The following is a 16197-nucleotide window of genomic DNA, read 5'->3' as shown; positions in this document are numbered from 1 at the left end:
GCCCCATCTAGGATAGGATAATCTTATCAGATAAGCAGAAATGCTCAAAAGCTATGTATATATGACTATGTATATATGACTAAGTGAAATGAACACTAAGATATGGACACAAGAGGTCTTTCTTTACTGTTGTTGTTTTTAATATACTATGTGACTTTTTTTTGATATCCTATGATATCCCTGTTGTCACTGCATTGAATTTTGGTACCTTGCATCTTGTTTATACATTTATCTAATTTGGGGAGGGAAAGGAGAATAACAAAATGCTGAAACAAGGACACAGGATGACCCATTGCAACACCGAGACTCACAAGACACTATGTTTGAAATGAACTTTACAACTTGAGGGGGGGTGAGGGGGAGATTGGGGGTAGAGAGGGATAGGAGAAAAAGGAGGAGGAGGTAACAATGCTCAACAAGATATGTACTCATAACTTACTCATGTAACTGTAACCCCTCTGAACAGCATCTTTACAATAAAATAAAATTTAAAACAAAAACCAAAAAAAAAAACAACCCACAACTATTTCGCAGAAACAGCAGAATACATAGAAGAATGTCCAGCTGAATGCTGTATAAGAATGTCCAGTTGGCTTGCACCTATACTTCTGGCTAGACAGATGGCTGAGATGTGAAGAATGGCAGTTCAAGGCCAGCCTGGTCAGGAAAGCCTAGTAGAATGTATCTCCAAAATACCAGGAAAAAGCAGAGCTAGGGTGGGAGGGGGTGTGTCAAGTAATAGAATATAAACGAGGGAAGGGTGCTGAGTGTTTGGCCTCAAGTTCAAACCCCAGTACTCCCTTACACACACACACACAAACACACAGTACACACACACACACACACACACGGAAAAGAAAGAAGAGGCTATCACTAGACTGAATTTTGACCCACAGACTTGTAACGGATGGGTGAGGAGTTCAGGTGAGGGTATGTGTGTTCATGTGAGTGGCTGGAGGAGGTAGTTGTGTCCCAATGCCTGGCTCTGAAGCTTCTGCAGGTAAGGGTAGGCAGAGGATGCTCTAACCCAGAAGAAACACCCGCAGACAGTTCCACAGAGGTTCAGGCACAGAGACTGCTGTGTGTAGCCAACAGAAATCCTGGCAGTGTGCCAGAAGGAAGAGGGCGTAAGGTCCTACCACTGTGCTATGAGGTCTGCAGGCTTGGAGAGTCTAAGATGGTCCTGGATATCCATAATGGGGATTCTACTGGCTTAGTGTATGAGACCCTCACAAAGAAGACCCTCTAAACTCAGGCTCGCCCAGCTGCAGAGGTGGCAGGAACCCGAGGCACTGACATACCCCAGTTACCATCAGCTGGAACCTCAGCTTCTGGTTTTCTCTGCCTCACGCTTGGTTGCGTGGTTTGTCTTTCTCACAGATCATTTGCAACTATTTTATCTGTCTTTCTTTCCTATCAGAGGGTGAGCTACATCAAGGAAAGGTCATAGAGTATTTGCTTACTCTGGTCATAGAGTGACACTTCAAAGCTGTGTCTGAATCTAAAAGAGTACTGTATGTAGTCTTATAGAAGGTGGCTCATAAACACTACCTAATGAACAGTGTTTCACAGAGGTGTGTGTGAGACATCAGTAACTCCAGAATACAAACAGAAAAGGGATGGAACAAATTAGAAGGTTTTCAAACGTATTAGTAGGTTCACTATATTATATATAAATAAAGCTAGCATCAAATATGTTACCATAATAAGAAAACATTTTATCGGTAAGACAGATATATGCGGCAGCATAAAAAGAAGCTCCCACAAACAAACCTTACCTTGATGCTGTTTTTGAACAGGAACCCTGGCATAGAGAAGCCCTTCTTCTTATCAAGTGGTTCACTGAATATGACAATCTGCTCAAAGAGGAAAACCCGCCTTTCTCTGCAGCGAGGCAGAAGTCCTGAATCTTGATCTGTGACCAAGAATGTGTCCTGCAAGAGCAGTTTACCCTGGGCAACAATTTTACCCTAGAACAAGAAGGGAGCAAAGGAATGGAGAAAAAAATTGCATTCTAAGTTATCAGATACTCTGCTTTCTTTAGAATTCATGATACATTTTTTTTCTATAAGCTTAGAGAGCTTCTCCCCACACCCTTCTTCTAATATAAGGAATTCTTGATGTTGAACAGAATGACTCTCAAAAACTTGTCAACATCTGTATACCACTGGCATCAGTTAAAATCAGAGTAAGAGCAGTTTGGCTCCCAGGAGTGTGCCTGACCAGCAGCAGCAGCCCAGGCAGGAACAAACGACACAGTTGAGATGTATGTCACTAGAAATGCCATAGGTGATTGTGCTGAGATCCACAGCACCAGACTTTTAAACCCCAATGCTCCAGCCAAACAGGTAGAAAGGAAGCAAAAACTTATACCATGTCTTTGCTTAATAGTAAGAAAGGAATGTGTTCTGAACTTGTACTATCCAGGTGTGTGATAGGTCATACTTTGTGGCTAGCTCCCATGGCCTTAGATGGCAAAGAAAGAAAGAGGTACAGGGAACAAAACACAGTCCTGCTTGTCTGCCAATGGTGGCTGGATTTTTGAGCAGAGAAAAGCCCCTAAAAGCAAATCAAATACACCAAAAAAGAGGTTAAAAGATGTCAGCCAGGTTGAAGAGAAGTGAGAGAAGATATAAATCAAATAGAAGAGTCTTTCTACATGTGGAATAAACTGAAGACAGAAGAGGGAGGAGCAGAGGAGTCATTCAGAGAACAGCATCTGAATTACATCGAATCCTTGCAGCCGCCCAACACTCATCATGTCGTTACACCGCTTCGGCACTATGCACATGACCTCCACGGCTTTCTGTGGGTGAGGACAAAGCAGAGCAAGAGTTTGAGTTCCTCTAGAAGAAATTTGAGTGCTACTCCCCTACTATGCTGCCAAGCTCAGCTCTTCTCCTTCCGCCTCTCAGCAGGCAGGCAGAGGGGGCTTCCAGCTGCCCTGGGAATTCCTGAACCCCTGCTGTGACCCCTTCTCAAGGTCAGACACTTCCCCTCCCCTTCCCCCCCCCCCCCCCCCCCCCCCCCCCCGGGGCCCCATGAGCTACTCAGGAATTAGGAGAAGGGGTTTGGGTTTGTTTGCAAGAGTACAGCTAACAAAAAGTACCTCTAATTCTGATGTGTCCAGGCTGGCTTTTTTGGAGTACTTGAGGAAGTCCTGTGAGGGAGAGGAAGGATACAGTAAGGGTGGTACCTTTTTAGGTTCAGAGACTTAATTTCATTTTCTCCTTTTCTCTCTGATACACAACAAAGGTATCCTGATGGCAGAGGCAGACCAAATGTAACGGTTCCATTTCAAAGACAAAGTCATGTCTCTCTTCATGTGTAGATCCTGAGTTTCATGTGCATGGCCTTTAGTGGTGTTTAAGCATTTTAAATGATTTAGGGCTTTTGCTAATAAGCCAATTTAGAGAGATAAGCAGGTATGAAAAACTTTATTTTATCCAAGGCTCCAAGATTAAAAAATATTTTAATGTTGGCAGAGCTGAAGAAAAATCTTTTAGCTTTCCAAGCTTGATAGCAAGGAAACAAAGTCTGCCATTTTCATTTAGAACTTGAGCAAAATAAAAAAGTTCGCTAATAGTGTAAAACATTTTAACAAATCCGGGGCTAGGAAGGTGGCTCAGAGGTAGAGTGCTTGCCTTGCATGCATGAGGCTCTGGGTTCCATTCCTCAGCATCACATAAGCAAAAAGAAAAAAGCCAGAAGTGGCGCTGTGGCTCTAGTGGTAGAGCGCTAGCCTTGAGCTGAAGGACAGAGTTCCGGCCCCACGACCAAACCAAAAAAAAAACACAACATTTTAACAAATTGCCAAAAAATACTCAGAAATATATTAAAATCAGGAGTGATGAGGAGCTTCCTATTTCTTTCAGGAAGTATCCCCTGACTTGTCAATCTTTCCCTGGCCCCAGGAGTCCACTCCTCTTGTCACATCCATTTCTGCTGAGTGACCCCAATACCCACTCACCTTCAACAACAGCTGGTATTTCATAATTCTCTGCACAGGTTTGATCAACAAATCTGTAAGCTGCAGCCTGTGGCCAAGGCGCTGTTTTAAGTCCTGGAGTTTTTAAGGAGAGAAAAATCCAAACATGTGTTGTTCACTAAAAAGCAGCTTTATTTTTTTATTATGAAAACACTGTACAGAGGGGTTACAATTACATGAGCAAGGTAATGAGTACATTTCTTATCTAGCATTGTTGCCTCCTTTGTTTCCCCTTACCATCCCTTCTCATCTCCCCCCCACCCCCACCCCCAAAAGGCAGCTTTATATTCCTTGTAATTATCAGAAAGGCTAAGTATGACTACTGACAAAATTAGTAAGAAATATAACTGCTTTGCAGCAAATCCAAATAGTGCTTTACTATTCTCAGGATTTCCAAGTTTTAGATCAATCTTTCTAAGCTGTTTTTCAAAGAACTCTTTTATATTTGTTCAAAGACCTTTTTTCTTCTTTTTTAACAACTCAAGTCTCACTATGTAACCCAGGCTGGCCTAGAACTTGCAATCCTCCTGCTTACTGAGTTCTAGGATTATAAAGGGCTTCTTTTAACTGTTTTCTTAATATTCAAGTATATATGTTATTTTTAAATTTTCAGGCAAAAAGTTCAGATTATGAATTATTCTGAATTTTAATGGGCCTTTAGTTTACAATCTGTTTTTAATGACGCCAACCTTTTTCTTTTGAAAGACTGAAAATTCAAGTAATTTATTTCTAAATTAAAAGTGTAATTTTCTCCACACTTTTATTTATTTATTTATTTTTGGTTGGTCATGGGGCTTGAACTCAGGGCCTGGACGCGGTCCCTGAGCTCTTTTGCTCATGGCTACTAGTGCTCTACCACTTTGAGCTACAGTGCCACTTTGGATTCTCTGGTGGTTAATTGGAGATAAGAGTCTCACAGGTACTTTCCTGCCCAAGCTGGCTTTGAACCACAATCCTCAGATCTCAGCCTCCTGAGTAGCAGGATTACAAGTGTGAGCCGTGGTGCCAGGCTCCCCACACTTACATTAGAATCAATTACCTGTATGAGGAGGTTTTACTGCAACATATTCACATATGCATACAATGTATCTTCATCAGACTCACCCCTCCACCACTCTCCTCATGCCCCCCATTCCTAAACCAATCTCAGTAAGCTTCATTATCCCATTTACTTGTGTGAAAATGGAACTTATACATCAAGTATTTTCAGCTGCTGTGTGTATGTGTGTGTGCATGAGTGAGACGGGGGGGGGGGGAGACAGAGTTTGTGTCCTGGAGCTTGAACTCTGGACCTAGACACTGTTCCCTAAGCTTTGCTCAAGGATAGCACTCTACTGCTTGAAACACAGCTCCAACTCTGGCTTTTTGGTGGCTAGTTGGATGGAGGTAAGAATCCCACAGATTTCTGTGCCTGCACTAGCTTTGAACTTTGATCCTCTGATTTTAGCTCCTGAGTAATTAGGATTACAGGCATGAGTCACCAGCACCCAGTTCATATTTTGAACTTTTTTTTGGGTCTGGTCGTGGGGCCTGAACTCTGGGCCTGGGCGCTGTTCCTCAGCTCTTCAGCGTAAGGCTAGCGCTCTACCACTTGAGCCACAGTGCCACTTCCGGCTTTTTTCTTTTTGCTTATGTGGTGCTGAGGAATGGAACTCTCATGCATGCAAGGCAAGTGTTCTACCACTGAGCCACCTTCCCAGCCCCATATTTTGGACTTTTAACCTTTGCATGCAAGGCAAGCGTTCTACCACTGAGCCACCTTCCCAGCCCCATATTTTGGACTTTTAACCTTCATTTACTGTCTCTATTTGCCCCTACCTCTTACTGGCCCAGCGCCTATATCCTAGGCAGGATCTGTTTTACATTCCTGTCATTTATTTTTTTAGTGTATGTTAACTGTTTAAAGGGTTTCACCATGGTATTTCACACATGCTTACAGTTCTGTAATCAGATTGACACTCTTGCTTATGCTCACTTTTCTCATCCTACTGTACCATGTTATTCAACATACTCCAGTCCTCCAAAGGAGGACCTCAAACTGAATCAACTCATTTCTCTAATTTATAGGAAATTTAAAAACGAGACAACTTCAGAAATCTTATCACTCAGACCAACATTCTGACTGATCTCCTAGGAAAGTATCCAACTATACTTTCATTTTTAGAAATCAAAATCTAACAAAAGATTCAGAAGTACTTTATTTATAGCTTGTGTCTTACCTCAAAAAAAGTGTCAATGTATTCTGACACAATGTGCTCAGACTTTGGTTTATTCTGACAATAAACTATGTACATGTGCAACCTTCTCTCCTAGGAACGAAAAAGGCAAACAGATGAGTTAAAGCAATTTCCACTGGGTAAAGTAGTCTGGATCTAACAGGCACACACTGCGACATTCATAAAGGGAAATGTCTTAAGATACAAGTACACAGGGCTGAGACTCTCATGGCTCTGTCACACAGACCAAATCTTTCACTTTATAGTACCAGCAATACCTCTAGCAGCAGGGTTATTTCCATTCCTCAAACAGTCCTAGTCCCAGGAAAGCCTGTTTCTTAGTAGGTGCTATTTTATTTTACTTTTTGGTGGTGCTTTTGGAGGTTTGTACTCAGGGCCTTGTGCTTGCTCAGCAGGTCATTTACTCCTTGAGCCATGCCCCAGTCCTTTATGCTTTCCTTAAAAATAGGGTCTCATATAGCCAGGCTAGCCTGGGCTATAATTCTCCTATTTATATTCCCCACAGTTGGAATGTCAGGTGCATACCACTTGTGCATAGCTTTTTATTGGTTGAGATGAAGTCTTGTGAACTTTGTTCCAGGGGTGGCCTTTCAATTGCAGTCTCCCAAGTAACCAGGTATAAGCCACCGTGCCTAGCTCTTAGTAAGTCTTGTGTGTGTGTGTGTATGTGTGTGTGCGTGCATGAATGTGCATACGTGCATATGTGCACATGTTGATCCTGGGGCACTTTTGTACTCAAGGCTAGCACTCTACCATTTGAGCTGCAGCTCCTTTTCCAGCTTTTTTGGTAGTTAATTGGAGTTAAGAGTCTCATGGACTTTCCTGCTCAGGCTGGCTTAGAACCACATTCCTCATATCTCGGCATCCTGGGTAGCTAGGATTATAGGCATGAGCCACTGGTGGCCGAGTCTTAATAAGTCTTTAATCTCAAGTCCTACAGGCAGGGAATCAGAGGACAATAAACTGTGCCTTAATTCAGAGAAGGTGAGAAGACCTCTGGGGATTCCATGGGTTTGTCAGTAGCTCCATTATATCAATACTAATGATGTCATTTGCCTTTTTCATCATGTTGACATCTGCACTGATGCACAATACCAACAGTGGGTGAAACTGCTTGGCAACATGGCACATATTTCCCACTACTGCAAATGATGGAGGTCTATACAATTCTGCTCCCAATCACTTTTGAGACTGAGTGAAAACGAAACCAAGTGCTTTTTTCATGGACAACCAATTTCACTTCAAAGAATGATGGTGAGAAGGTATAATTACTTACATCTGTATATCTGATATCTAGTAGACGTTTTATTGAACATGGACAAAGTAGCCTGTTATTTCAAGGCAGATAACTGATAATGAATGTGAGCAGTGAAAATTTTAGCCTTTAAGGAAAAGAACAGGATTTTGGAAAATGTGTCTACTGCTGTGAATTTGACAGTAAATACTGTTCTGAAGTGACAGGTAGCAACATTAAAACTTGGATTTGAGGGTACTGTGTAACAAAATGTATCAACATCTAAAAATTCTGCCTAATTTATCATGTTATGATGTCACAACATGTTGCCCAGGGAAAGAACTGTGGAGAGCAGTTCTACAGATTTCATTAACAGTAAGGGAGAAGCTTATAGACAAGTTTCTTAACTCCACACTGCAACTAACCTTTAAGAAATGATCAGTTCTCACGTTTTGGTATAGTACCTAAGAAAACTATAATTACTTGGAAAAGTTATCAAGATACTCATTGCCAAATAACTTCATTAAAGTATATGAAAGAAAAATCATCAGAATAGACTGAATGTAGAAGCAAACATGAAAACCCAGCTGTTTTTCTTCTTCTTGTTGTTTTTTTCTTGGTGGTATTGAAAATTCAGGGCTTCACACTTGGTAGACAGTGCTTATAACCTGAGCTACCTCTGTATCTTTGCTGTCTTTTTTAACCTAGAGATTTGTAAAATACTTTTTTTTGAAAGTAGTTTTTTTCATAAAAATTTAATGCTAACTTACTTACTTTAGATATAAGCATACATTTGACTATTGTATTAGGCTCACTTCAAGTACAGATGCATGTTCACCAAGTACTTGTCTGCCCATAGACACTCTCCAAGGTTCTTACTTCAGGGCCCCTCTGACCAACCAGTAACATTATAAGCCAAACAGCAAGCTCTGGCAGGACAGGGGGCATAGTTAATTCAGAGAACTTGACTTTATTGCCCAGGTTTTTAGAATATGACAATATCAGAACAGAATATAAATAATGCCACTGTACTTACATGTTTAACAAATAAGGATCCTAGTTTTTCCGGATCTTCAAGGCACTTCTCTAACTCTCCTAAAAAAAAGCTGAAAAGAGAGGAAAATATCAGAATAATTTCTAATTGGCTTCCTAATCTGAGATGTGTATTTTCCAAATATGTAGACAAGGGCAGTTGGGGAGAAAAAGTATATACTTGTCAAATATGGACCACACAGAGAACATTATTAAGATATAAAGTAAAATAAATACAGTTTAAAAAGCTAAGGCAGAATGAAATTCTCCCTTGATTGGGAAGCTTTCTTAGTGCTGAGTAACAATCCTAGTCTCAGTTTTTTCAGAACACATACACTAATATCCTTGGCTGAATACTGACTAAAAAAATTAATACTCCAAAACATAGTATCAACTTTCATTTCTGAAACATACCAGTAAATTTCATACATTTTCCAATAGTTTTAGGGACTCTAATTAGATAACAGATATTAAATACTGAACATATTATCTGTGCCAGTTTTATGAAATTTTCTTAAATACCAAAATCAATTTGTAGTTTGTAAATATCAACTCCCATTAAGATTAAAATTATATGCAATCACAAGCACAAAATAGCTGTAAGGCAATTTGCTCTTCATTTTTTTGTTACTATCCTTACCTTGAGTATATGTATTTAACTCAATTATCACTTGTATGTTTATATTTGGTGTTTATTAACCAGCAGCCCAGCATGACAATTAATGTCATGTGCAATTCAGCAGCACTGTGGTTTTATTATCCTCAAACTAGGCAAACAGTGTGTGGGACAGAATCTTTTGGAGCATTCTCGCTCTGTCTATCCCAGGAATTTTGTGTTGCTTTAAAGATAAGTCTTTTGAGAAGACTAAACAATAATACAACACATCCCTTTCAAATTGGTATCATTGTGCTTTTGGTAAGATCTAAAGATCCCATATTTGGGTTCACAGGCACTTTATTTATTTATTTATGTCGGTCGTGGGGCTTGAACTCTGGGCCTGGTGCTGTCCCTCAGCTCTTCAGCTCAAGGCGAGCACTGCCACTTGAGCTACAGCGCCACTTCTGGTTTTCTGGTGGCTTATTGGCGTTAAGAGTTTCATGGAGTTTCCTGTCCGGGCTGGTTCTGAACCATGATCCTCAGATCTCAGCATCCGAGTAGCTAGGATTACAGGTGTGAGCCACTGGCACCTGACTAGGCTTTTCATTTTATAAGGAGAGAGATGATAAAACACTGTTTGATGCTCTTCATGGCAATACCTCCTGTATGTATTGGGCTTCAGAGTTTAAAGGGCACAAACCGCTAGCCATAGGGGACTATCTGCACTGTGCAGGCCTAATGGAGAAGCAGCACGTAGCTTTAGCTTTAAAGAGAAGGCATGGATTTGCGTGTTCTGCCAGAAGGAACAGCCATGCCTGTAAAGACAGGACAGGAGGCCTTATTTATGTCATAGGCATGAGAGTCTGAAGCTGGAATATCCTAATGCATCCATCAGCTTCAAGTTGCTGGAGCACTAACCCCATGTGGTTCTCCTCCCGGTCAGGGTAAGAATGGGCAAGATACTAGGACCAAGTTTCACTTATTTGGACAACCGTGTCTACTTTTCCCATTAATACTGAGTTGGAAAAATTAAAAACCCTTTAATAATAGTAACTTATAATCAAGAGAGACTAATTCTAATTAGAAACATTTACTAAGGCTTACTCTATACAGATGTTGTCCTAAGTGGTTTAGAAGTATTAATTCATTCTCTATTAAAAAAAAATCCCCATGAGGTGGTGCAGACGAAGAAGCTGTATTCACAGAGAAGGGAAGCAAATGCCTCAAGGTCAGAAACAGTCCACAGCCCAGGCAGTGAACTTCTACCTAGAAACCTGGAGCCTGGCATGGACCAGTAGTAAAAAGTTAAGATTCTCTCCCAAGCCTTGAAATGCAACTATTAAACTCCTTGGTACCTAGAATGTCCTTTGTACAAGGTTCCTCCACGAGGCTACCCAGGTAATAAAACAATGGATCCACAACCCTCTCTTTTACCACTGGCCTGGTCTGATGAAGTGTATCAAGTGCTGATGATCTGCATGCCACCAGCACGATGTGTAGCTTACGTACTCTCTGTGCCAGTCATAAATCTGATGGATGTTGCCAAATACAATCTTGTCTTTTCCCTTCATGTCATCAGGAACCCCATCTTCTTTCATAAGTGCCATGTAGCCCTACAGTGAAATATTTAAAAACAAGCTCATTATGCAGTATGCTTAAATCAAGTAGTAGATTATTGCTTAGAAAAGGACACAATAAACACACAGCTTTATAACCAATCCTTAAGTTAAGAACAAATAAAAAGACATTTGAAAAGTATACTACAAACCATTTTCTCTTCTTGAACTGCTTAACATTCATGGATCAAAATTCTTAGAAGGAACTGAAACAGTTTAAATAAATGTACATGGTTTTATTCATATAAATAATATTAGCTAGTAAATTTTAAATATTTGATCTGAAGCACACTTCCTATACTGAACATTTCTCTCATAAAGGATTTTCTTTTCTTTTTTATTATACAATTTTAAAGTAAGGATTTAACAAAATTATTTTTACTCAATGATTTTTAACAAGTTAAATATGTAGATAAACTGTGATTTAAAATTCCTATTCAGTTAGGTGTGGTGTCACATGTCTTGCTAGTACAGCTTGAGTACACAGCAGCCTTACCCTAAAGCTAAACTCCCATCCAACTGCAAGGCCAACCTACACCAGAACCTTTTTCCTATTTAAGTTACACATGCCTCACTGTTATCAAGGACTACAAACTCATCAAGTATGTCAAATCTTTGTGTTTTTCTTTGCTGTCTGGTACTGGAGCTTGAACTCAGGGTCTGGGCAGCTCTCTTCAGCTTTTTCCCCCCAAATTAGCATCTGTTGGCACAGGTGCACTTCCAGGTTTTTGCTGGTTGACTGGAGATAGTCTCAAGGATTTCACTGCCTCAGCTGGCTTTGAATTTCAACCATTAGATCTCAGCGTCCTGAGTAGCTAGATTACAGGTGTGTATCACCGCACCAGTGTTGGCTGTTAAATCCTTCATTAACTATAATGACTATTACTTTTTTTCTGTCTTTGTTGAAGTGCCAGGGAAAGAACTCAGGGCTCTGTTTATGCTAGGAGAGTTGTCTCTCTATGAGCTAACCCTACCATCCAGACCTACAGCTGTTACTGGGGGTATTGAGGCTTAAATTCGGAGCCTGAGCTCTTGCTTGGCTTTTTTGCGCACAGCTGGTCATCAACCACTTGAACTATACTTCTACTCCATCTTCTTGCTGGTTCATTGGAGTTAAAATTCTATGGATGTCAGACTGGCTTCGAACTGATGTTCTTAGATCTCAGATCTTTGAGTAGCTATGATTGTAGGTGTGAGCTACCAGCACCTAGCCCACAGCTGTTACGTTTAATTGGACATGCACCAAAAAATATTGTCTTGAACATATTTGCAAAGTTTAAAGCATAAACAAAACTTTTCAAATAAAAATAGCTTTTTGATGAAGTAATTATATTAATGTAATCATGTTCTTTCCATACTAGTATAAGGTAGGAGTTTTGCTGTGGCTACACAAGAGCTCAGCCATTTCAGGTCAATGAAAATGTCAACACATGTAATCTATGCAAAACTACAAGTAATTCACCAGGGATAGGGATAGCCACAGGCCAATGAGGCTGACATTTCTATAGCATCCATTCTTGTGTTAGGCACACTAGTTATAAACCCTCAGTTGTTTAAAAACGTCTTTACAACTGTATACAGATTGCCAAAATAACTGGCCAAGTTGAAATATTTTATTGGCTTTTTAATTAGTGAGCTAATCAATTAGCTCATTAATTAAAAAAGGTTTCTGAGAAAATATCATTGCTATACTGTCTAATACGGCTTCTTTCAGTTAACTGTTGATACAAAGCTATTAAATTTGTGAAGATACATACCTCAACCACATAGCCAAGGTCGCGTACATAGTCTCTCTCTGTCTCTACTAACTCTTGCAAAACATAACTAGAAAAAAGAAAATTAGTGTTTACAAACCAGACTCTTTGCTTTGCTACTTTTCACTTGACAGATAGATATGTTTTAGGATCTTACAGCAATATATCAAATTTATACAACTTGGAACCTAAGCTTTTTGTGTGTTCCAGTCACTTCCAAGTTCAAGTCAGTGATCTGTAAGAGGTCTTGGAGTCAAAAACATCCACACACATTTTCATGGCTACAATCAGCATTCAGCCAACCTCACTCTGATTGCATGAAAAGAAACTCAGACAAAACTTTGTTATGAAGGTATGACATTAGGGGAAGCAATTGGTTCTTTAACAGGTTGTTTTAAGCTTCAATAAACATAGGAAAAAAATATTTTTGGTGGTAGTGAGTTTTGACCTTAGGGTCTCTTGCTTACTAGGCAGGAGCTCTTATCACTTGAACCATACCACCAAGCTGGTGTTCTGACACTTGAGCCTTACCTCCAGTTCTGGCTTTTTGCTGGTTAACTGGAGATAATAGTGTCATAGACTATTCTGCCTGGGCTACAGTTGAACCAAGCTTAGCCTTTTGAATAGGCAGGATTATTGGAGTAAGCCACCAGCACCTAGAAATGATGTTGATTGCTTTATATCAGGTTGAACTGTGATTTTCCTATTTGCACTTCATCATGAAGTTAGGTGCACACTACCATACCCACCCACCCATTGTGCTTCTCTGGTATCTTGGGATGATAGGCAAGCACCACCATTCTGAGCCATTTATTGAGATGGAATTTTGTGAACAACTCCTCTTCCTCCTCCTCCTCCTCCTCATTTTGTTCAAGCTGGTCTCAAATCTTAATCTCCCTCCCAGATAGTTCTGAATATAGGCTTACGTTTGTATAGAAAAAAATTCAGATGTTTAACACCATGGGTTTGAATGCACCACTTGAAGTGTTTTGGAACTAAGGGTACTCAGATAATAGAGGATAATCATTTTATCAATATGGAAAAGATCTCAACCAGCCTGAAAAAATTCCTTTTATTTTTTCATTCAGTCAGTAATCATCAACTGGTATCTTTCATATGCCCAATGCCACTCAAGTGACTGAGATGCATTAGTGAATAAAATCGTCTCCTCCCTCACATCCCTTGAAGTTTTTCCTCTTCTCTAGAGAATAGGTTAAGCTTTTTGTAACTTTTCAGGATTATTATCATTAGCCATCGTACCAGAATTGAGAAACACTACTACTAAGTTATATTTGAAACATATATATATATATATGTTTTGGGGACTAGTTCTAATTTTATATAGCCTTAAAAAAACCCAACTACAAATGCAATAGAAACTCTAGGAGTTTCTTAGCATGTATGACAAGCAAATTTTCTTCATGTGCATTATTATTTACAAATCTAACAACAGAAAGTGAAGCTAGGGCTCACTGCAGCCTTGTAAGTTTTTGGGTACTTGACATCCTTTCTCTCTGTCTTTCTCTGTCTCTCCCTCCCTCCTCTCTCAATGAGATCTTAGATCTTCACTAATTCAGAGATGAATCCCAGTCTTGAATGAATCCCAGTTCTGAAGGAGCCAAAGATAGGAAATAACATGAAAAAAATGAGAACAAAAACGTTTGTCTTACTGCCTTCTCTTTAAAGAGCTGGATTTCCTTTCTTCCATTTCATCAATGGGAGAGGAGGAAGAGAGCAGGGAATTGTCTGAAGGGTTGAAGGAGGGGCTACTACTGTCTCCCTGATCGACAAGGAGTGAGCTAGGACGGTCCTCCAGCGCCTGGAAGAAATGTAAATAATGAACAATGCTTACTGCCCACAGGACATGCTAGATGAAAGTAGCATACGACAAATATGTTTTTAAAATTATATAATCTGTACGTTGAAGTTACACAACATTTAAAGACAAAAAATTTGAGTACTAAAAAGCTGAGTTAAGAGGAGCTAGACAGAAAAGTTAAAGTGAAAAGAATAATGAATTTATATACATTAATATTTCATTACTACTTATTAATGAGAAATGCTTGAACTTCTTACATCAGAGCACTACTAACTTGTGGCTATGTGGCTTATTTTGCAATTTTCTTCTTGGCTATATGAAAGCATGGGCATTTCATAAGTATGTGTGTGGGGGTGGGGGGGGTTTAAGCCAGTGTTGTCCCTAGAAATGGGCCTATGCTCCCTGTTGGTGGGAGACAACAGAAAATCTACAGTTCAAACACTTGGGTTGTTCTTGATCATCCAGGATGCCTATGATGCATACTTCAAGGTACACATACCACTCAGCTTCCTATTGGAAGCAGTAGTCAGGCTGGTCTCAATTCCTTTTCTACAAATCTCCCTCCCCACCATGGTCTGGGTACTCCTTATGCTCATGAATTAAAGGCTCAGTCTCTTGCTGACAGTACTGTTGGGAAGTAGTGGAAATTTGAAGAGGTCAGGTCCTACTGGGAGATCTCCAGTCACTGGGAAAATGTCCTTGAAGGGGAACCTGAAACCCTGGCTATTTTTATCTCTTTTGTTCTCAACCATGAAGTGAAAGACATTTCCTCCAACATACATTCCTGCTATAACATGCTGCCTGTTACAGGCCCCAAAACATGAAATGAAGCATCCAAAATTATGAGCTGAAATAAACTTTTACTCTTTTACTCAGGTATTTTGTTATAGTAATGGAAAGCTGCCTAGCACATTCCCCTATGGAATCTTAATTTCTACAGGTGATTGCCTTTCTTGTATTACTTGTAGAAGTTTGCACAGAGCTTTGCAGGTGTATAAAATAACACTGTGAGTTAAATAATGTGACAATGGTTAGCAACTGATTACTTTCTCTTCTTTTCCTCTTTTAGTTTCTTTTCTTTTTCCTTTTTCAACTAATTATTTTCCAACTGGTACACAAACTATTTCTCTACCTGATTATCAAAGTTCCTAGGGACTATAGGAACTTTTAACATTTCTAAAGCATCCAACCAGATATATAATAATAAAAATATAACCAGAAAAATGCTATTAACTTATCTTTGAGCAAGAACATCTAGTAACTGACTTACTTGATTTGATACTGGTAAATTAAAGTTATCTTTTCTATTTTCTCCCCCTAATAAAAATAGACTGATCTTCATCATTAACAGGAGCTTTGAGACAATATTCTGTATGTGCAATTTCATTAAATGAAACCCATGAAGCAGTAAAAAAAAAAAAAAAAAAAGAACACACAAAAACCCAGAGCTCTCTATTGTACTCCTTTAAATAGTGAATAACCTTTACTGGATGCAAATGTTGGACATAAGCATCAAAACTGGTATCACAGTTCATCAGATCATGAAATTCATAATGGAAGCCCAAATCGACAGAGTGATGGAGGACATCCTGTCATACTGCCTAGGCAGCTGGAACTCATTAGACTGAACTCTGTTTACTTGAATACTAAGAAAAAAGTCAGTAGCTATTCTTCCTCTGCAGAGGAGAGGGCAAAGGGGAAAGTCACCAACTTCATTGGTATCCATGAAAACTATCTTTATAAACTAGATGACCACGTAAGGATCTGGAAGAGGATCTCAAAGCCCCTTCTGGCTGGCTATCCTCAGTTGTAAACTGAACAAGACAGATGATCTGCAGAGGTGCAAAACGTCTGATAAGGATGATTGTGATTCTATATTCTTTTCACCTTTGTGACATTCACTGCCTCTGAGCTGTCCT

General features: G+C 39.7%; 1 protein-coding gene across 1 annotated transcript in view; it reads right to left on the bottom strand.

The window, feature by feature from the left end:
* Trio (trio Rho guanine nucleotide exchange factor) overlaps window positions 1-16197 on the bottom strand; it is a 225379-nt gene that overhangs the window by 24645 nt on the left and 184537 nt on the right. Inside the window, exons 37-45 of the mRNA XM_013013843.1 lie at window positions 14130-14278; window positions 12463-12529; window positions 10599-10702; window positions 8496-8565; window positions 6208-6297; window positions 3971-4063; window positions 3110-3160; window positions 2729-2806; window positions 1779-1970 (exon numbers count right to left, since the gene is read on the bottom strand). Of these exons, the coding sequence (XP_012869297.1) occupies window positions 1779-1970; window positions 2729-2806; window positions 3110-3160; window positions 3971-4063; window positions 6208-6297; window positions 8496-8565; window positions 10599-10702; window positions 12463-12529; window positions 14130-14278 (894 nt within the window). The remainder of the gene's footprint in view (window positions 1-1778; window positions 1971-2728; window positions 2807-3109; window positions 3161-3970; window positions 4064-6207; window positions 6298-8495; window positions 8566-10598; window positions 10703-12462; window positions 12530-14129; window positions 14279-16197) is intronic.

Source organism: Dipodomys ordii, unplaced genomic scaffold (assembly GCF_000151885.1).
Source record: "Dipodomys ordii isolate 6190 unplaced genomic scaffold, Dord_2.0 Scaffold21, whole genome shotgun sequence".
In the NCBI taxonomy this organism is placed as follows: domain Eukaryota; kingdom Metazoa; phylum Chordata; class Mammalia; order Rodentia; family Heteromyidae; genus Dipodomys; species Dipodomys ordii.
Note: the sequence above shows the minus strand (reverse complement) of the source record. Positions and strands in the feature narration are given on the sequence as shown.